Genomic DNA, 23,475 nt, shown 5'->3' with positions numbered 1-23,475 from the left:
GGACTAGGTGTGTCCAGTATTTGTTCTTCTTGGTCCGAGGTGCGCGATGAAAATGAAACTATCCATGAATTGTCAAATAAAGGTCTGTGTTGATCTGAGTGTCAGGTGTACAGCATGCATCAACAATTATACTTGTTCACTGATGACACATTGGGTGGTTTTCTACTGGCACCACCATCAATGTCCCTACATTTATATGTAACTTCCTGTTCTGCTTTGTGGGGAAGTTTTATTCCTCAACCTGTTCCAGTTTGGTTTGTTGTCTTTCTAAAATGTTTTCGATGTCTAATGATCTCAAATATGTTCGCTATGAGGGCAGTGACCTATCTGATAGGTGTGGTGGAGATATAAAAGCCAGCTGTTGTTAAAGCCCTGGATGTGTTTACTGCAGGTCTGCTGTCATCAGCTCTTTAAACATCCTTGTATAATATTGTTTGTGCGACTATCAAAACTTTGATTAGATACATAAATAACCTGTGAACGCTTCAAAAGAAGAAGAAGAAGAAGAAGAAGAAGAAGAAAACATCGTGGACAGAGACTGGCACAGGGTGAGTGCTCCTTTGTGAAACAAGATTGCAATGTTTAAAAATGATAACAATCCAGAATAGAAGGAAGTGTGTACTAAACTAAAATCTCTAATTTATTCAACAACATCCACCTCACTGGATTTCTTTCAGGTTTCACAACTGGCCTTTCTCTCTCCAGCTCGTTCCCTAATATGTTCTTCTGTTTTTTTGTTTTCCCCCATTGTCTATAGAGACCATGACGACAGACAAGGTAACATATCATGTGTTTATCCGTACATTACACGACATGTTCAGTGCTGGAGAGATGAGGGAAACCAAACAGAGCAAAGCTGAAGAGCTTGTAGAATAAACAGTGAAGGAGTGTGTAAGATGCCAGGGTCAGTGAATAAACCTGCACAAAGTCAAGATTATGTGTTTACTGTTATTGTTGAATCTATTGACACTCTTCAGCAAAAAATAAATAAAAAATGAAATTAATGAAGATGAGTAAGATTGTAGTGTAAAACGAATGACAAGAAGAACAGGGGCGGTTTTTACTGTCAGTCTTTTGGGTCAAAAACAGACCAGTTGTGTCCAATATCTGTTCTATCTTGTCGTACCAGGTGCTCAATGATCCCACGGCCGTGTTTTTAAGTCATTCCTTTGAAGCTTCATGTTTGGGCTCATTGGGCCTCGTGCAACAACATTTTCATATTCCGGTGTCACGTGAAAATTGGTAGAATAATGTTTTGAGTAAAGAATCTCTTTTAATCTTGTGATACCATGATACATCATATCACCCGCATCGTATCCTGCTGCTCAGGGCTTCTCAACCTTTTGTAACTTAAGAACCACTTCTGATAATCACAATAATTCCACTTTGCCAAACAAATGAGAAATAAACGAAACATGACAAAAAAAAGAAAGAAAATTAAACGGGGATGTAATTATGTTATGTCGCTGTCAGATGACGCAAAACTAATATTCTGCTGACGCTTTCAGAGCTCTCGGGATAACTGGGTCTGGTTCTACTGGGACACGCCTCAATTCCAGACACTGCGCAACATCAAGCAGCTCGTACGGAACGTGCTGTTTGGAACGTGCTGTTTGGAACATGCATCAACAAAGGTAAGAAACCACAAAATAACCGTTGAAATCGCAGCATCGTTGAGCCAAAGGAGTCGAGCTCACTCTGGAGAGCAGTGGGATTCTGGGTCTCTGTTGTCGATGGTTCAGTGTTGGTGTTTCTCAATTCTAAATGACTAAAATGCTGTCTGTTTAATAAATAGAGGCCTGGAGGGAAATCACCTAAAGGTTTCCTGCTTTCTGTTTGCTATATTGTCATTAGCAGTAAATATCACAGTATATGTTTTCTGTGTAAAAAGTACAAACAGAGGAGGAAGATAGCACATAGTACAACTCTGCACTCTTTAAAGTGGTTAAGTCTCCAGTCTGATCTGGAGCTCACAGCTGATAGGTGGTTTGTTGACATGACGTAACGCATACAGTGTCTCTCTGCGTACATTTCATTTATTTATCCCTCGTTCAGCCGGACGTGACGTTACATTTAATTTTCCAGTCTTGCGGTGCATTTAGTGCGCACACAGATAGTAGTGCTGCTTTTTAAACTTTACAATCAAATACTAATTAGGGCCCGAGCACCGACGTAGTCGGAGCGGAGGACCGATTGTTATTCTATTGTTTATTAGGGCCCGAGGACTGACAACATCGGGCCGCGAGGTCCCTATTGAAACTGTAGGAATTATTATTATTATTCTTTTTCTCTCGAATGAAACGCCTTTTTGTGGACTTTATCATGTCCCCAACCTCCCCATATTTGGCGAGCATATCAGGACTGTCATAGCGCCACCTACTGGCAAAAGGAAATGACAGGTTTTATACTTTGATGTACTCCGACTAGGAAGTTGCCCAGATCAGTCTCAAATTTGGTAAGGTAATTTGTAAGACATTGATGATGCTTCATCATGAATATTGTGAGTTGTCGTTAAACGCTGTTGCTGTGGCAACGTGTCATTCGCCATTAAAAAAAAAGCTTATTTTTCTGTGGCTTAGGATGCTCAACAAGCCTTGGAACTTTGTACAGGTGTCATGGGTGATGGAAAAAAATATTTCATATGGCATTTTGGCTTGACCCTTTCAAATTGCCTCGATAGCGCCCCCTACAAATATTCAAAAACGCAGCCCCAGCGCTACGTTTGATCTACATGTATGAAATTTGGTAGGAACATGTATCACATGAAGACTTAAAAAGAAGTGTTTTGGGACAATGCTCTAAAATTAACAGGAAGTCGGCCATTTTCATTTTCTTCATTTCTAGTCACTATACTTTAACGAACTCCTCCTAGGGACTTTGTCAGATCCTTTTCAAATTTGGTCAGAATAATCTAAAGACCTTTGCAATTAAAAGTTACTCAAAGCTTTACGTTTGATGGAATGGTGTAGCGTGACGTGGCGGCCATTGTACGTGATTCGCCGTTAACAAGCTGATGTAACTCCACTGGACTTGCTCAAATCTGTCCCAAACTTGCCATACTTGGCCTGAGAATGTCTACAAGCCAATTTTCACTCAAAGTCATAGCACCACCTACTGGCAACAGGAAGACAGCGTTATGTGACAAACTGAATCCGATTTACATGACATTTACATGATGTGGTCTATACTTGATGTAGAGCAACATAATGCATGTTTGCGCGTGTTCTCTAGTGCCACATAGTGGATACTACCGATGTCGGGCCGCGAAGGCCCTATTGATATTGTACCCGTTTGGGTAAACGTACGCATGGTTGGAGGACTTGCCATGCATGAAAACTCACCAAATTTTGGGGACTTGTCAGGCCTGGTGAATATAGCCATCTGAAAAAGAATGCATCTTTCTGTGTTAAGAAATGGCTCTCTAGCGCCCCCTACAAGTCGGACCGGCGACGCCCCTCGACCAGTATGTCCGATTGACTTGAAATTTGACACATATCCACTTGAGCTAGAGCTACAAAAAAGCCAATCAGACGCCTAAGCTCCGCCTCCTTAGATTTTCCGCCATATTGAATTTAGTGTAAAACACATTTCTGCGAACTCCTCCTACATGCTTAGGCCCATTACTACCGAATTTGCTGTGGATCATTACTGGATCTACGTCATCAAAAGTTATCAAAAGCTTTTTGATATCTCTTTTCGTTTACAAGATATGTACCAATAAACTTCTTAGGGGCGTGGCTTAATATCAATACATATAACTTCTCAATCGTTTGTCCTAAAATGACCAGAATTTCAGCATATGTGCACATTGCATCCTCTAACATACCCTGAGATTTATTTTGCATTCAACAGCTAGGGGGCGCTACAGTAAACCCTCGAAGTTGTGCTTTTTGTCGCTTTTTGCAGATTTCAGCCTTCGCACTTTAACGAACTCCTCCTAGAGATTTTAAGTGATCAACTTCTACTTTGGTCAGGATGCTCTTAAGACCTTTGTGATTAAAAGTTATCAAAATCGAACCTTGACGTGGCGTGGCGGCCATTTTGCCTCATTGTTTATGAAAAAAGAAGTTGTTATAACTCCAAGGTACATTATCCAATTCGCACAAAACTTCTTATGCATGATGCTACTTCAAGCCTAAACATACTTCAATTGAAAATATTTCAATAACTCATAGCGCCGCCTACTGGCTAAAGGAAATGTCATATTTTATACTTTTATTAATTCCTCCTAGCCAGGTAACCTGATGAGTCTCAAATTTGGTAAGGATAGCCTTAAGACATTGATGATAGATTGCCATGAATATTGTGAGTTTTCGTTCCACGCTGTTGCCGTGGCGATGCATAGTTTGCCATGAAAAAGGAAGCTGATGGTTTGGTGGGTTGGGATGCTCAAAAACTCATGGAACTTTGTACATGTGTCACAGGTCATTGGAAGAAATAGTTTATATCATTTTCTTTATTGGCCGTTTTAAATTGCCTCTATAGCGCCCCCTACAATATTTCAAAAGAGCAGCCCCAGCGCTACGTTTTGGCTACATGTATGAAACTTGGTAGGCACATGTATCCTATGGAGACTTAAAAATAAGTCTCTTGGGACCATACTCTAAACCCTACCGGAAGTCTGCCATTTTCAATTTTGTATGAATTTATACAATATTTAGACGATGCAGCCCTCGCAGTACGTTTCACTATCTATATATAAAATTTAGATGTATAACATTTGGTAAACAGATGTATCACATGTAGACTGACAAAAAAGCCCCTGGAGCCAACCGGAAGTCAGCCATTTTGAATTTAGTGAAAAAAAACACATTTTTACGAACTCCTACACGCTGGCTCCAATTTCTACGAAATTTGCTGTGGATCATAAGTGCATCTAGATCATCAAAAGTTATCAAAATCTTTTTGATATCTTTGTATTTACAAGATATGGACCAATACACTTCTTAGCTGCGTGGCAAAATATCAATACACATAACTTCTCAACCATTTGTTCTAAATTCCCAAAATATTGAGCATATGTGCACATCGCATCCAGTAACATACCCTAAGAATTGTTTTGCATTCGACCACTAGGGGGCGCTACAGTAAACCCGCAAAGCCTACTGGCTAAAGGAAATGTCTGATGTAACTCAGCTGGACTTGTTCCAAACGGTCCCAAACTTCTCATGCTTGATAACACTCATGGCCTGAGGATGTCTACAAGCTTATTTTCACTAGTACTCACAGCGCCACCTGCTGGCGAAAGGAAATCTGCGTTTTTCTGACAAACAGCATCCGATTTACGTGACTTTTACACTATGTGGTTTACACTTGATACAGAGCAACATGATGCACGCGTTCTGTAGCACCAGGCGGAGGATACAGGAAACATCGGACTATTTGCAAAGCATCGTTTCCAGCATCAGGCGGTCCACGCGAGATTAAAAATGTCTCGCTCGCGGACGCGGCGTCCGACGGTCGCGGACGTTCTAGGACACGCAGGCCGGAGTCACGCCGCCACCCCCGACGCGCTGCAGATTGCGAGGGCCCGTTCATCGCTGCTCGCAGCTTTAATTGTTATTAGGGCCCGAGCACCGACGTAGTCGGAGCAGAGGACCTATTGTTTTTCGAATCTTTATTAGGGCCCGAGCACCGACGTAGTCGGAGCGGAGGACCTATTGTTTTTCGATTGTTTATTATTATTAGGGCCCGAGCACCGACGTAGTCGGAGCGGAGGACCTATTGTTTTTCGATTGTTTATTAGGGCCCGAGCACCGACGTAGTCGGAGCGGAGGACCTATTGTTATTCGATTGTTTATTAGGGCCCGAGCACCGACGTAGTCGGAGCGGAGGACCTATTGTTATTCGATTGTTTATTAGGGCCCGAGCACCGACGTAGTCGGAGCGGAGGACCTATTGTTATTCTAATGTTTATTATTATTATTATTACTTTTCCACTTTCATCGCAAAAAGGAGGTGCTTGGGATACTGGGAGTTTTGTGAAATTTGGCACGCAAGCCAGAATTTGCGAAAATTGCAGTCTGATTGGGGTGTCCAGCTGCGGTATGAAATATTGGCTCGATAGCGCCCCCTATTGAGTAGCCCCAACATTGGGTTTCACCTAGCTGTATGAAATTTGGTAGGAATGTGGATCGTGATGAGACGCACAAAAAATCCTCTTGGAATTTTTCTCTAAACTAAACAGGAAGTCGGCCATTTTAAATTCTATGACGTTTTTGGACCGTTTCAAGGCGTCATACTTTAACGAACTCCTCCTAGAGATTTAACCCGATTAACTTCAGATTTGGTCAGTATGCTCTTGAGACCTTGGCAGTGAAAAGTTACTCAAAGATCAAAAAGTTATCGAACTATGTGTCCGTGGCGTGGCGTCAAAAAAACACCATTCGCCGCGAAACAGGAAGTTGTTGTAACTCGGCCGAACATTGTCTAATCTGCTCCAAATCTCTCATATGTCATAACATCCTGACTCGGAACACATCTATATGACAATTTAGAATCATAGTAATAGCGCCACCAAGTGGCTACCGGAAGTTTTAAGTTGTGTACTTTGACATCCTGCTCTTTACAGATTAATCAGATCCCTCTCAAATGTTGTCAGAAAAGCCTTAAGACCTTGATAATGCTTCATTGTGAAAATCGTAAGAAGTTGTCGAAGGGCGGCGACGTGGCGGCTCGGCAAATTTCAGTCCTTCGCCATGAACGAATAGACTGATGTATCTCAACTCCACATCATCAGATCTTTACCAGATTTCACATGTTTGATGAGACTCCAGGCCTGAAGACATTTGCAGGCATTTGCAGGCCAATTTTGAATCATAGTCATAGCGCCACCTACTGGTAACAGTCAGTTAAAGTCTTTATACTTTGGCTTGTTTCTCTTAGTAGGTAAATCAGATCAACGTCAAATTAGTTCCACACAAATATAAGAAGTTCATAATGCCAGTGCATGAAGCTTTTGATGTTTCGTCAAACGCCGTTGCCGTGGCAATGCAGTCTTCACCGTTAACAACGAAGGTCATTTTGAGAGGCTAAAAATGCTCGAAACATAAGCAAACTTGGCAAACAGATTACAAGCCCGAAATGTAGTTGTAGAATATCATTTTATTGGTTCAGAGTGGCAAATCGGCTCAATAGCGCCCCCTACAAAATTTCGACGAAGCAGCCCTTGCAGTATGTTTGACCTAGATGTATGAAATTTGGTAGGAACATGTATCACATATGGACTTAAATAAAAGTCTCTTGGGGCCATGCTCTAAACCCAACCGGAAGTCAGCTATTTTGAATTTGTTATGAATTTCTAGTGTCGTTTTTGTCATTTCCAGGCACTGCACTTTAACGAACTCCTCCTAGGGAATGAATCAGATCAACTTCAAATTTGGTCGGTACAATCTAAAGACCTTTGTGATGAAAAGTTACTCAAAGCTTGTTGTTTCGTGAAAAGCTGTTGCCGTGGCCACGCATTCTTCACCATGAAATATTAAGGTGTTTTTGAGAGGCTAGAAATGCTCGAAACATAAGCAAACTTGGTATACACATTTAAAGCCCAAAATGTAGTTATATAATATGATTTTATTGGTTCAGAGTGGCAAATCGGCTCAATAGCGCCCCCTACAACATTTCGACGAAGCAGCCCTCGCTGTACATTTCACATAGATTTACAAAATTTGGTAGGCACATGTATCACATGTGGACTTAAAATAAAGTCTCTTGGGACCATGCTCTAAACCCAACCCGAAGTCAGCCATTTTGAATTTTGTATGAATTTCTCGTGTTTTTTTCCATTTCCAGGTGCTGTACTACGAACTCCTCCTAGGGAATTTATCCGATCAGTTTAGAATTTGGTCAGAACAATCTAAAGACCTTAGCCATTAAAAGTTACTAAAAGCTTTAGGTTTCATCGAACGACGTGGATATGGTGTGATGGCCATTTTACATGGTTCGCCATCATCCATCAAGCTGTTGTAACTCGACTGTACTTTGTCAAAACTCTCCCAAACTTGACATGCTTGATTACGGTCAGGATTTTAGGACTTCTGCATGCCAATATTAACTCATAGTCATAGCGCCACCTACTGATGACCATGGCTGTAAGCAGGATTCTATAATTACAGCGGCCCAAACACTGAACTTATTAAAAGGGTTTGTGGGCACACCATGAGAAAAAGACTTCTCTGATCTAAATATGTGCAAACTAAGATCCTTGGAGAGCAAAAGTTAAATAACAGTGGATTTTCAAACCATGTCAGTGGGCATTAGTATAAATGATCTGTCCAGAGCTTCTTCATGACAATCAGGTTAAACGTTATAATGAATGCTTCACACTACAATCTAAAGTTACAGAATAACTTAAAATGAAAACAGTGTTAAATTAAAGTGTTCAAGTAACAGCAAATGGCACTACTGTTCTGTTAACTTTCATGTAAGTCCAAATACAATCAGCAGGACACTGCAGGGAGTTGAACCCCATCCCAGTAAACTGACTGTTATGTTACAAACACTGAAGCACAATCACACATTCATTTTCTTAATGATCTTTAAAGGCTTACATTTATGATTGTATCGGAGGTACACTCAAAACATTTGAGGCTTAAGACCTGGCAACATGATCTTGCAACATGATCTTGCAGGAAATATCTCACTCGTGCACGCAGTGAATGATGGTCACAGAAATGCATGGCCGCGTCAACCAGAGTCCTGCTAGTACCCTCGACGTGCGTGAAGTTGCGAGGGCCCGATCAATGCTGCTTGCAGCTTTAATTCAGTGTGGCTTTGTAGCACAAAGGCAGTAAAACTGCCTGTGCCAAAGCACACTATATATTATCCGTCGGGCTTAATCATAATATTAATCAGGTTTATCCAAAAGTTTGGTGCGCTTCTCCTCACACAGCGTTAACAACAGCGGCGTGAAAAATACATCAAAATGTGCGGCCTGATTGGGCATAGTGTGCTATCTATTTTTTGAAGAGATTCGCCCAGCGGTTTTCCCAAACACCCCAAAAAACAGAGCAAAATTTCTCCATTCACGTCAATGGGGTTTTGTCGTGAAGAGAGCTAAAAAAACACTTAACTTTGGGCCCATATTGACTAGCCGTACATTAACGTAGAAACATGATTCAAAGTTTAAGACGTAGACAAAACGCTGCACTTTATTGATTCAAATGGACATTTTGATAGCTAGCACAGTTTTCATGAAGTCACAGATTAAGTTTCAGGAAAATTTTGGGTCTGTTTCAGATTTTATAATGGGTGTGTATTGCACGGCTCGTTAAGAGCTACAGTGAGAGCATAACTGTCAGAGTGGAGCGGAGCAGGAAAATATTCTGTGATCTTTCCAAACAGATATTCAAGGAAAGATCATTAGACCTCCTGCCTGTCTCTCTCTCCTACTCACTCAGTCCATATAACTGTCTGTCTGCCTGTCTCTCTCTCCCACTCACTCAGTCCATATAACTGTCTGTCTGCCTGTCTCTCTCTCCCACTCACTCACTCAGTCCATCTAACTGTCTGTCTGCCTGTCTCTCTCTCCCACTCACTCAATCCATCTAACTGTCTGTCTGCCTGTCTCTCTCTCCCACTCACTCAGTCCATATAACTGTCTGTCTGCCTGTCTCACTCTCCCACTCACTCAATCCATCTAACTGTCTGTCTGCCTGTCTCTCTCTCCCACTCACTCACTCAGTCCATCTAACTGTCTGTCTGCCTGTCTCTCTCTCCCACTCACTCAGTCCATCTGTCTGTCTGCCTGTCTCTCTCTCCCACTCACTCAATCCATATAACTGTCTGTCTGCCTGTCTCTCTCTCCCACTCACTCACTCAGTCCATCTAACTGTCTGTCTGCCTGTCTCTTTCTCCCACTCACTCAGTCCATCTAACTGTCTGTCTGCCTGTCTCTTTCTCCCACTCACTCAGTCCATCTAACTGTCTGTCTGCCTGTCTCTTTCTCCCACTCACTCAGTCCATCTAACTGTCTGTCTGCCTGTCTCTCTCTCCCACTCACTCAGTCCATCTAACTGTCTGTCTGCCTGTCTCTCTCTCCCACTCACTCAATCCATATAACTGTCTGTCTGCCTGTCTCTCTCCCCCACTCACTCAGTCTATCTAAGTGTCTGTCTGCCTGTCTCACTCAGTCTATCTTTCTGTCTGTCTCTCTCTGCCTCTCTGTGTCTCTCTCTATCATACAGTCATTCAGGTCAAATTAAAAGCCCCACAGAATGAATTGTAACTGGAATGTTTGTGATGAAGCCTCTCATTTTAGTGTCAAACATTATGATTCTGTCTCCTCTCCCCCTCTCTCACCCACCCAGTTCCACCCTTTCAAAATAAAAGCCCCACAAATACAAGATTCAATCCAAGAGTATGAATCTAAAATGCAGAAAAGAGAGTAGCGCTATCTCAATTGAACCTGAATGACACTACCGGTAACATTGGCGTGTGTATATATTGCGATTTCTTCGGGAAGTAGAAGCCACACTGTCAAAATGTCTTTAGGAATTTTCTAGTTTTCATATTGAAATGCAATATATGTTCTATTGTAGAAAAACATATTTGTAATAAGTTAATTTTGGAAGTTGTGAATTAATTCAGAATCTTAGAAGATAAGAATCTCTATTCTGACATGAAACCATTTGTTTTACCCTCCCCAGAGAGAAGTTGACTGATAGACAGAATTGTCAACTCACTTCACTTTGTTTCCATCTTCGGTCTGACATTCAAATCTTATTCAGCAGCTCAAAAGCCAAAGAGAGGCCATTGAGGGAAGGATTCAGAGATGTCGCGGTAATCCTCCCATAAAGACCCGCCGTCTATTCTGGGAGGATTTCTGTAAATGTCTTTGATTACGTGTAATGATTAAAGATTAAAAATGTGTTGTAAAGAGGTGGCAGTCGGAGCTTAACGTTACGGTTACGGACACAAATGAGGAAGGTTTGAGAAGAACAGAGAATTAAATGACATTATTCATTTTTATGTCATATCGTACCATCTTATCCTCCTGCTCAGGGCCTCTCAACCTTTTTTAACTTAAGACCCACTTCTGATAATTGAAATTCCAAGGACCACTTTGCCAAACAAATGAGAAATAAACAAAATATGACCAAAAAAAAGAAAGAAAGATTTAACAAGGATGTAATTACGTTATGTCGCTGTCAGCTGACGAAAAACTAATATTCTGTTGACGCTTTCAGAGCTCTCAGGATAACTGGGTCTGGTTCTACTGGTTCTCTTCTCGATGATAACTTGACTGGGTTTTGGTTCTATGTGTTCTGCCAGGTGTTTAATGATCCCATCCACGGCACGGTGGAGTTACCCCCTCTACTCGTCAAAATCATAGACACACCTCAATTCCAGAGACTGCGCTACATCAAGCAGCTCGGAGGGGTCTACTATGTTTTTCCTGGAGCAACCCACAACCGCTTTCAACACTCGATTGGGTAAGTCTGTTTTTCATCAGATAGTTTTATGTCTTAAGGGAATCACACTCCTAGTTGAGCAAAGACTGGTTTGCAGTGAAGAACACAATACAATCAATAGAACCAAAGTACACACACAGCATACCTTGGGCTATAACAAAGGTTCATACTTTCAGCTTTGCAGCAGGATACTTGTGCGGTAATTGTGTGATGAGTTTGTTGTTGTGTGTTGTGTGTGGGGATAAAGGGTGGCGCACTTGGCAGGAGAGTTTGTTAAAGCTCTGAAAACAAGGCAGCCGGAACTCAACATCAACAACAGAGACGTCCTTTGTGTGCAGATTGCTGGTCTTTGCCATGACCTGGGTGAGTGATACACACCTTCTCACGATCACATCTAATGCATGAAGGCTGGTCCCCAATGAAGGCAGACAACACAAATACATTCACATGTACACTTTCATGTGAACCATTTCACAATCTGTTTCTCTCAACCAATCACAGCCCACCCTCACCTCAGGAGGTTCATTTAAACATGACTCCCTCCTCACTGATCCTTTCTACACCGATGCTGTTGCAGACCGTACTGCTGGCAGAGCTTTGCCTCCTCCACCCTTTTATACTTCAGAGTTAATTTTGCATTGCAAATAGTTGAAATGTATTCAAAGTTTACTTCGGGCTCATTCCTGTGTAGTTGGGGGGGGGGGTGCTCCCTGTCTTGGCTTAGTCGAGTTTTAGTCGAGTTTTGTCTAAATCCAGGGAGCATTTTACTGAAAGTAATGATGCGGAATGTTGGATTTGCATTACTAGCGAACAATGATAACAGCTAATGGGAGCAGATTACAAATAAATAATTACTTTATTAATCATTGAAGGGAAAAATATTTCTCACACACACACACACACACACACACACACACACACACACACACACACACACACACACACACACACACACACCAGTGGCGGGCCATGCATTTTATACCTGGGCCTTCACTGTTGTCCTGCAGCTGAAATACCACCTTATAACCACATGATGGCGCCACAGTAATCAGTTTCTAAGGCTGTAACTATGTACCTATTAAATGTACGTAACGTTCGGTACGAGACTTGCAATATGTTTGAATAGTACTAGAGCATCTGGAAAATGCAGAAGCTTATATTCAGGAAAATATAATGTTTTCTGCGCTCATGGAGGACAGTGGTTCTCAGCTGGTCTGGCTGTGGGACCCATGTCTGATGTGATTCACTACCCGACAGCCTCTGCTGTTTCGTTTCGCGATAGTCACGTGCTCGCCCACTGACCAATCACAGTGCACTCTGCACTCGCGGCAGAGCTGCACATGGACACTGAGCTGCACGTTATGCTGACGTCATTATAGGCCGGCTAGCAGGCTCTGATACGTCAAAGAATACGCCCAACATGTCAAACTAAAGATCTGATTGGTTGAAGAATATGACAATCAACAATATCGTCCCCATTTACTTTAATCTGCACTGGATGCACCTGAGACTCTGCAGGCCTCTGCCTCTGTTCTTACCTAGAGACACAGAGGTGAAATCTGATTGGATAAAAGCTCTACTTAAAACAAGCTGCACTGGAAGCAGAGCAACTGAGGAAGACAGTAGCTGTGCAATGAGAAAATAAGATAATGGGAAAAATATTTTTATAAATTATAATACATGTAGTGTATTTTAGAAACATTATTAAATTATAAAATAGATATAACTTTGTGATTCTGTTTAGGCCAGCAGAGAAGGCCTTGCAGGCCCTGACGACACACACACACACACACACACACACACACACACACACACACACACACACACACAGGGAGAGAGAAGTTAGAGGTCTTGCCCAGGAGATGAACTGGCACCTCTCCAACTACCAGTACACACATTTTACATGAATAACCCAACACCAGTTTGATATTGTTGTTTTTTTATGTTTTTTGCAAATTAACTCTTATTTTTTTATCCATATCTAGGACATGGGCCTTTTTCCCATTCATTTGAAAAGTTCATCCACAAAGCACATCCAGAAAAGGAATGGAAGGAATGGACGGTAAGAAACCACAAAATAACCGTTGAAATCACAGCGTCGTTGAGCCAAAGGAGTCGAGCTCACTCGGGAGAGGAGTGGGATTCTGGGTCTCTGTTGTCGATGGTTCAGTGTTGGTGTTTTTGTGAACCAATCACCAGAGACCAATGTATCTGCCTGAATCTAACGTCAATAGGCTCGTTGGAGATGAGCCAGTCCTGCTCAGAATCGATCACCAGCGATCGCCGCTCAATGCATGCTGGTTAGATTTGTGTCCGACTTGATCCCGACTTTAATCTGACGTCATGAACACGTGGTCAACGATGACCTCACGAGACAAAATTTTTCACTCTGTTTCATTGCAGCCATTTGCTAAAATTAAAAAAGTTAATTTTATTTCTCATTAATGTACACTCAGCATCCCATCTTGACAGAAAAAACAGAAATGTAGAAATTTTTGCAAATTTATTAAAAAAGAAAAACTGAAATATCACATGGTCATAAGTATTCAGACCCTTTGCTGTGACACTCATATTTAACTCACATGCTGTCCATTTCTTCTGATCCTCCTTGAGATGGTTCTACTCCTTCATTGGAGTCCAGCTGTGTTTAATTAAACTGATTGGACTTGATTAGGAAAGGCACACACCTGTCTATATAAGACCTTACAGCTCACAGTGCATGTCAGAGCAAATGAGAATCATGAGGTCGAAGGAACTGCCCAAGGAGCTCAGAGACAGAATTGTGGCAAGGCACAGATCTGGCCAAGGTTACAAAAGAATTTCTGCAGCACTCAAGGTTCCTAAGAGCACAGTGGCCTCCATAATCCTTAAATGGAAGAAGTTTGGGACGACCAGAACTCTTCCTAGACCTGGCCGTCCAGCCAAACTGAGCAATCGTGGAAGAAGAGCCTTGGTGAGAGAAGTAAAGAAGAACCCAAAGATCACTGTGGCTGAGCTCCAGAGATGCAGTAGGGAGATGGGAGAAAGTTCCACAAAGTCAACTATCACTGCAGCCCTCCACCAGTCGGGGCTTTATGGCTGAGTGGCCCGACGGAAGCCTCTCCTCAGTGCAAGACATATGAAAGCCCGCATAGAGTTTGCCAAAAAACACATGAAGGACTCCCAGACTATGAGAAATAAGATTCTCTGGTCTGATGAGACCAAGATTGAACTTTTTGGCGTTAATTCTAAGCGGTATGTGTTGAGAAAACCAGGCACTGCTCATCACCTGCCCAATACAATCCCAACAGTGAAACATGGTGGTGGCAGCATCATGCTATGGGGGTGTTTTTCAGCTGCAGGACAGGACAGGACGACTGGTTGCAATTGAAGGAAAGATTAACGCGGCCAAGTACAGAGATATCCTGGAAGAAAACCTCTTCCAGAGTGCTCTGGACCTCAGACTGGGCCGAAGGTTCACCTTCCAACAAGACAATGACCCTAAGCACACAGCTAAAATAACAAAGGAGTGGCTTCGGAACAACTCTGTGACCATTCTTGACTGGCCCAGCCAGAGCCCTGACCTAAACCCAATTGAGCATCTCTGGAGAGACCTGAAAATGGCTGTCCACCAACGTTCACCATCCAACCTGACGGAACTGGAGAGGATCTGCAAGGAAGAATGGCAGAGGATCCCCAAATCCAGGTGTGAAAAACTTGTTGCATCATTCCCAAGAAGACTCATGGCTGTACTAGCTCAAAAGGGTGCTTCTACTCAATACTGAGCAAAGGGTCTGAATACTTATGACCATGTGATATTTCAGTTTTTCTTTTTTAATAAATTTGTAAAAATTTCTACATTTCTGTTTTTTTCTGTCAAGATGGGGTGCTGAGTGTACATTAATGAGAAATAAAATTAACTTTTTTGATTTTAGCAAATGGCTGCAATGAAACAAAGAGTGACAAATTTAAAGGGGTCTGAATACTTTCCGTACCCACTGTAAGTACCTCTGATAAGAACCACAAGGCACACGGTCATTATGTTCGTTATCAGCACAGACGTGCAAATGTGAGATAAGACGTGTTAACATTTATATATTGTCGTGTTTCAGCTGAGATAAGCACTTTCTATTTGAGTAATTCGTCATTCTGCTTTCATTTTTAAATTGTAAACCATTAAAACATGTCCCATATTAATAACGCGAGTGTGTTCTTGTGTTGCAGCATGAGAAGGCCTCTCTCGACATGTTTGACTACCTGGTGGCTGACAACAAGCTGAAGCCGGTGATGAAGCAGCACCGCCTGGTGCTGCCCCAGGACCTGGACTTCATCAAGGAGCTGATCGGTGGACCGCCGGTCACGGTCGCAGCTCGAGGCCAGAAGGTAGAAGCTGACGGTTCTACGTGTGTGAAATACGTCCGTAGCATCATTCAGGTTTTATCGTGGAAAAAGTGACAACGTTCTCCTGTTCTCCCTGAGCAGGGAAATGAACTGCTAGTTTATCGATCAGAGATCCACAAAACTGATCACATGGCCATCTGAACGAGCTCAGTTATGTTCAGGATCATATTTTTTGTTTATTTTGAGGCTTTGTTGTCCTCATGTATGTTTGTGTGTAAAATCACGGAGAGCTACTGGAAACCAGATTTACATTATTTGCATGCGTGAACATACTTGGACTATAAAGCAGGTTTTGATGAAGGCTGTTGTCTGTCATCTCAGCAGTGGCCGTACAAAGGCCGTCCAGAAGACAAGTCCTTCCTCTATGAAATCGTGGCCAACAAAAGAAATGGCGTTGATGTGGACAAGTTTGACTACCTTGCCAGGTGGGGCTTGTTGAACGGCGACTGTAGAGAATTCACAATTTGCGATGCAGAGTGATGAATTACAATGGATTATCTTAACGTAAGAAACATTCTCATTTCATATTTCCTCACTCTCTCTTCTCAGGGACGCCCACCACCTGGGCATCCAGAACAACTTTGACCATCTGCGCTTCATCAAGTTTGCCAGAGTGTGTGAGGTGGACGGGCAGAAGCAAATCTGTACAAGAGACAAGGTGCTGACTTTGCAATTTCTTCTTTTTCGATCAGTTTTTAAAACAGCAAGAGAAGTGACTAGAAAGCATCAATGTGAATCTTCCAGATCACATTAATAGATCTCTTAATCTAGGCCGACAACGATTGTCAGTAAAACATTTTTTTCACACCATGAAATGGCGACACGACATAACGCAAACTTCGCCTCATTTGTGTGAGTTGAAATTGTTCAACTCAGGCGAAAAAATGGCGTGACGCTGCGACGCGATAACCTATCAGCGTTGAGATGCTCCTCCTGTCATCACTGCCGTCCTGCCATTGTTGAATCAGGAAACAAATACTGTAGCCGTCTGTGTTCACCCAGAGCTCTACCACACCTCATATTAGTAGAGACCGGACCAAACTGTATAAATGTGTGTGTGTATAAACCATATGGTACAAACAATGAAAACTCTGCCCCATTTACGTCTATATGACGTTATTGTGAGTGATGAAGCTGCTACAATGTTAGCTTAGCCTAGCACCGGAGCTCCATTCAGAAAATAAGTATTTTAAAAGTTGTTTACTTGTCGTCTTGCAGAGAGAACTAACAAAACATGAATTCAGACTTTTTACAAATCGGCATCATTATGTAGTTATTTCGGCATCTTTTTGTGTCCGTTTATTGCAGTTTTATTTTGGGTTCATACAGCCGACGAACTCCCGTAAGTAACACGACGCGAAAATTTGCTTTGCGTTTGGTGTGAACGCATCATTACATTACACATACAACATACAGCTCTTCTTCAAGCAGGAATTCTAAAACAGGGAGTCAGTGGAGAGAAGCCAGGATGGGGTGATGTGATGATAAAACCAGTGAGAAGCCCAGAAGTGACCATGGTGTCAGTCGGATAATGCTCTTCGAGGCGTCCATTATAAGAAATGAATGGAGTTTCTCTCTAAAATTCCTCTGGGACAATATATGAAATCGGCAAAATCACACGCACAAAGTATTTCTACAGCTGCATAACATAGTAACACGTTCACAAACTTATATTAGTGAGTTTTTACTGAAACATTTCACAAGCTCAAAATATTGACCCATAATTACTTCCACGTGGACCCTGCTTTTATTTTATCAGATTTTGATCCGCAATCAATTGTTATGAGTTGTGACTAAACTATAAGTGATGCTCTCCACAGGAGGTGAACAATCTGTACGAATTGTACCACTTAAGATACACCCTCCACAGAAAAGCTTGCCAGCACAGCGTGAACAACATCATAGAGTCTATGTGAGTAGCTACCTTTCCCCCGTTGGTACTCTAATAACAACATTTACCTTTTTTCTGCTGTAGCTTATTTTATTTGCTTCATAATTCCCTCTCTTGTATGTTATGCAGCAGAATGTTGTAAAAAGTGATGATGTGATTATTCAGGATCACAAAGGCCTTTGTAGAAGCAGACAAGCACATCAAGATCAAAGGCTCTGGAGGGAAGATGTTCACTCTCTCCACAGCCATCAAGGACATGAAGGCCTACACCAAGCTGACAGGTCTGTAGACACCGCTGTGTCTTTAACATGAAGACACAGGGAGAAGTGGGCAGACGAACCGCCATCTGTGCCATGTTCAACAAATACAAACACTGAGTTCCAAATCACATACTTTTCACTTTTTCTACAAACTGCAGCTTATTGCATTCAGATTGCATTCAATTGGACATATTACTTCATCATAAGATTTCACTTTGAACTTTGACCCTCTAGCTCATTTATCTGCTGCACCGGGGATTGTGGGTCAGAGCAGCTACAACAGCTAAATGAGACCGGATGCAGTAGAGCGTCCTGGTATTTTCAGCATACTGCATTTGACACACTAAATATGTTTCCGGCATGTTAGTAGTATGAGTGTTGGCACACACTTTTTAAAAGTACACAGTAGTTTCAAAACATGCTCAACTGTCCAAACATGTCTGTAGTGACTTTAACAAATATCCATTTCTATATATTAAAGTCACGGCGGGGGCGAACGGGTGAACTTGTTCGGACGCGTGTTCCACAAACATTTAATGTCCACTGCGCTGTCTTTCTCTAGATCTGTTGATCCTTTTATTTAAATACATATTGACACCGTACCAGAATACAGGATACTTTACATGGACACGATACCTTGACACGACTCGTTGACACGATAACACGACACCTTGACACGGTCAAAAACTGTTAGCTTCCCGTCCACACACACACACCTGATCCTCATTACCAGGCACTTACATATATGCACATTCAGGTTAAGGTGCCACCCACTGTTCAATGTCAGGACTGCATGTGTACACACCCCATGTTTCCCTCAAAGACATAAGAAAACAACAAAACTACATTATGGCTCCAACAATGTCCGTTAGACTGCGGCCAGTATTATCACTTGTGCTATTATTTATTTATTCTTTTTACACCAACAGTGATATTAAACCTTTTGACGGTGTTTTTAATTATGATAAAGTCTGTAAAGCTAGAATACATATGTGATCTGAGTTTATCACACCTGAGACAAAATGTATTTTTAACCACCCAGACAAATTTGAATGATTAAAAACATCACAGAGCATATAACATTGTTTTTTGAATGCTACCTGAGGGACTAAGTTTGGTTAAAGGTTGTTGGAGTGTAAAATTCATGTAAACTTGATCAAATCCATTAAAAAGCAGGACTGAGCTGTAAACACGATCCTGAGCTTTGATACATTAGGAACTACAAATACACATTTCCATACATTTGGGAAATACTTTAGACGTTGCAGTCAGTCACTAGTGCTACAGGGAGTTAGCCAGTTTGCTGGACATGCTAATGATTGCAGGCACATTTAATCCATCACTTACACTTTTTGCACTAAATAAAGACACAACCCTCCAGACTGTAGACGCTCTTCTTAAAGCCTGATGCACAGCGCTTCAGCACGGAGAGAGATCCCAAACTTGCCGTACCCTGTTACGTTGCTTTGGTATTATTGGATAGTTGAGTTTGGCAAATGGGCAATTGTGAGTAGAAGCAACTTGCTGAAGTTTAATCATGAAGTTCTTTTCTTTATATTTAAAAACAAATGAATGAAGTCAAAGTAATTTTATCACATTGATATTGTTTATTTCTTTGAGTTATGACTCTCAGATTGTGATGTAAATTATTTATTTGTGTAACACTATGAATGATCTTGTGACCCTTTCTTTGGTTTGTTCTCACTCACCTGTAGATCAAGTGTATGAACAAATACTCTACTCTTCCAAACCGGAGCTGGCCAAGGCGAAGGACATTCTGAAGAAGGTTGTCGATCGAAAACACCCCAGGTTTCTGGGTGAAAGAAAGCCTACCGAGGTACGCACTAGTGTCATTGTGTGCCTGTATCACCTTTGGCGTCCATCAAATCCACAGAAGTAATGAATTTCACTTGAGGGTTAAGCGTGATTTTATTTTTATGCCTCCACGCCGGCAGCAGCTGTGGATGGTCCGGTCTATTCTCATGAATATCATTCTCAAATTTCTTCAAATTTGGCGCACAAATCCACTAGATGTTGTAGAATCAAGTTGAACTGATTAGATATTGGGGGTCAAAGGTTATTGTGACCTCACCTGGCCATCATAGAATAATTCTTATGCTAATTATGACAATTGCATACTAATGTGTGTCAGGATAAAAGGATGAAGTGATGACATTTTGGACAGACATGGATGTAAACCCGAGCATTCCTCAGACTTTGTCACAGAAACCTCTGCCCTCAGTGAAACGTCCTGTTGTGAGAGGACAAACAACAACACCGAGCATCACAGCTAACATATCTAGTCAGGCCTGTGACCGGACTACAGACACAGCTGGTTACTCTGTCAAGAGCCAAATGTGTAAATAATGTGTACGCACAAAATCCAATCTACAGGTTGACATTTAACCAGAAGGTTGCCTGTTCCATACCGCATTGTACTGTCCGCATGTCGAAGGGTTTTTGAGCAAGACACTGAACCCCAAGTTGCTCCTAAACGTCTTAGGATGGGTTAAATGCAGAGGTCAGATTTCATGTTTGTACCTGTATGTATAAGACCATTGAAATAAAGTTAAAGTTATTAAGTTTAAAAATCCATGCAGACGTCTTTTCACAAGCATGAACTGGTATTAACAGACACACTTAGACCAATCATACACAAGGTTTTAACCGAGATAGCTGAAGGTGATATGATGAATTTCATCACTTCATTTTACATTAGAGCATCATCTCCCTGTTGATTGTTTAATTTGATCCTGAATTGTTTAACCCTTTGTAGAGTAAACGCTCTATGAATCATTGATCATCCTTTTATTGTTTAATATTGATGATTGTGATTTTCCCGTGATGATGGTTTACAGAAATATGTGATGAATTAGTGTAATGACAGCTGCTCTGCCACCGTTGGAGAACCTTGCTGATGTGACGCAATCTTTGAAATTGCACTTTCTTTGCCGCTCTTCTCTTTGACAGGTCTAATGACTGCTGAAGCGGCCACACATATTGATATGCAAACGAATGTATAAGAGCGTTTCTGCATTTATTAATAGATAACAGTGGATATTCATGTCTTTGTGTGTACGCTCAGTTTTAGTTGTGAATCTAAAAAGAGTTTTATGCAACAGGGCCTGGTGTTTTGTGATGATTGCTGTTTTGTTGTGGACAGAGAGTGAAAACAGAGACAAAGTTACATTTAACTTTAATTTCTCCCTCCCTCCCTAAGACCATGATTATCAAATTGGAAAACATGACACCAGAAGATGTAGAGGTGAGTTTTTCAGTCTAATTACTTCAACTACTTTTCTTAATCTTCTGTTTATTACGATGTGATTTGTAAGATATCAATCAGTAAAAAAGAAAAATAATGAACCTCTTAATACTCTCAGTTGGCAAACAACCAAACTCTGCATCACAGCTGATATCTGGCACGGTGTGGGACAGACATCCTGGCTGAAGAATCATGATCTTATAGTCACATCATAAACACTGTTAATGACAGCAGCTGTGCTGCATCATTGATATCAACATTTAGAATGATCACAGAGAGTTGAACTGTCCTCTCATCTTAACAGCCACACAGCTCCTGCTTGTGAACGGGCTGCAGACACAGCTGCTCCCTCTGTTGAGTGCCAGCGCATTAAACCTCCCTTCAGTCCCCTCCTGCTCCCTGTGACGAGCCTCATACACTCACACATTTATTATACGTATATAAGCTGTGGCTCAATCTGTAGGTGAGAAAAGTGTGGACAGAGAGACAAAACAGTGTTTTCAATTTCAACTGCTTCATGTTGATCAGAGTAAAATGTGTTAAGTTGGAACACATTTCAAATCTCTTGTCCCTCCCACTACTCACCTTTTCTCTCCTCTCCCCAAGAAAATGAAACGTTGTTGGGAAAAGGAATTGGCCGACTGTCAGAAGGACGGACTGAAAGCAAAGGACTTTGAAGTTGACGTGAGTTTTTAGTCCAATTACTTTTAGTTCATGTGGTGGGAATTTTGTACTATAAACTCAAGAGAGAGATGTATGTTAAGGGTTTATTCTCAACACTTGCAAGCAGAGAAAACAATCAGCAACAGCAACAACAGTCACAGATATTGTCCAGATGTTGAGCAACGTTCTATTTCACAACGTTCTATTTCCATCTGTAAACTTTGCATATGTCTGTTGGTGGAACATCACGATTGGTTAGAAGATTGTGTGAAATTCTCCGATTGGCTCGAACAGACTATCATAAGTTACATTTAAAAACATCACTACACCAGTCATCATTTTATTGATTGCATCTTTTTGCTGACCTGTCTGCTCATATGTCACTGCACCCACAATGTTTACTCAGTCAAGGTGAGAACCATAGAAATAAAAGAAGAGTAGAGACATTCACATTTAAATCAACGTAGCAGGATGGTCAGAAAGTCAAACATTTTTAAGCTGGACCGTTGTTATTGTGATTGCTGTAGCGAGCTAACTTTAGGTTTTGTATTAACAACTAAAACGAGCAGTGGAGAAGAAACGTTAGGAAGCGTAGAGAGACAGAGTTAACGAGTACAACTTAACTTGATGCTTCATCCACACACTTGATACATAAAAACACACTGCTATCAACAGATGAGTGACAGCTGTGTTCGCTCATTTTCTGTAACCAGTGTAGCATTAAAGCATGGTGGCATTAGCAAGATAGCTAACTAACAGACAGCTGGCTAGTTAGCTAGCTTGATAATTCCACCATGCTTTAAAACTTGTTCAACTCCGCGAGGACGCCGGCGTCCTCGATCCCCTTCTGTTCCTACGGCTTGCTTACGCAAAATACGTCACAAAACATGGCCGTGTTTGGTATCCCAGCATGCCCTAAATCCTCATCTTTGCAAAGAAAACATCGATTTTCTTTCATTTCTTATGGATTTTTCACAAAAGGAGCCCATACACACACTGTCTAAAGTCGCCAAAACCGCTGCAAGTCGGATCTTGCAGCATTTCGACGGAAAAAGACACATTACAGACCCGACAATGTGCTAGCGGATGTTACCATGGAACTAGTGCCTTCATAAAACCCTAGTATTTATAGTGCAAACCTTAACTGTTTCTTACGTAAGCCGTAAACCAACGTATAACCTTGCGTAAATGAACTACCCGCATACTCGGTCGTGTGCTCGGTCTTGGCCATTACGCACAGCAAGTCTGCTACTTACATACCACGTCTTCGACCATATATACATAGTTTTTGCAATTTGCAAAGGCTAAAAATAAAAGGAAAATAATATAATATCAAAATATAAAGGGAGAAACACCTTTAGTGTGTCAGAATATCATTTGGTTACCATGTGTCCATTTGGGTCTCCAAATATCCTTTTAGAGCTCCGCCTGGATCTCTTCATGGAAGAAACACTGTAGAATGGTCATACTTTGTCCAATCTTCTTCAAATTTGAGGCAGCTGTTCACTGATAGTGTAGTTACAGCCCTATACTGTCATTTACCTGCATAGATACAGCCACAGGCAGTTATTTATACTGAAAGATACTTTTTTATTTTAGGCGGAC

General features: G+C 41.5%; 1 protein-coding gene across 1 annotated transcript in view; it reads left to right on the top strand.

Moving 5' to 3' along the window:
• The first annotated feature begins 762 nt into the window (after positions 1-762).
• Positions 763-23,475, top strand: part of LOC142948407 (deoxynucleoside triphosphate triphosphohydrolase SAMHD1-like) — a 29,494-nt gene continuing 6,781 nt past the window's right edge. The window contains exons 1-12 of the mRNA XM_076090429.1: positions 763-777; positions 1,509-1,634; positions 11,272-11,432; positions 11,659-11,774; positions 13,397-13,473; positions 15,615-15,731; positions 16,065-16,216; positions 16,341-16,449; positions 17,612-17,703; positions 17,848-17,963; positions 19,658-19,797; positions 21,814-21,891. Coding sequence (XP_075946544.1) covers positions 763-777; positions 1,509-1,634; positions 11,272-11,432; positions 11,659-11,774; positions 13,397-13,473; positions 15,615-15,731; positions 16,065-16,216; positions 16,341-16,449; positions 17,612-17,703; positions 17,848-17,963; positions 19,658-19,797; positions 21,814-21,891 — 1,299 coding nt within the window. The remainder of the gene's footprint in view (positions 778-1,508; positions 1,635-11,271; positions 11,433-11,658; positions 11,775-13,396; positions 13,474-15,614; positions 15,732-16,064; positions 16,217-16,340; positions 16,450-17,611; positions 17,704-17,847; positions 17,964-19,657; positions 19,798-21,813; positions 21,892-23,475) is intronic.

This window comes from Anarhichas minor, unplaced genomic scaffold, assembly GCF_050575085.1.
Source record: "Anarhichas minor isolate MPS153535 unplaced genomic scaffold, ASM5057508v1 ptg000003l, whole genome shotgun sequence".
NCBI classification, from domain to species: Eukaryota; Metazoa; Chordata; class Actinopteri; order Perciformes; family Anarhichadidae; genus Anarhichas; species Anarhichas minor.
The sequence above is the reverse complement of the archived record's forward strand: the minus strand, read 5'-3'. Positions and strand labels throughout refer to the sequence as shown.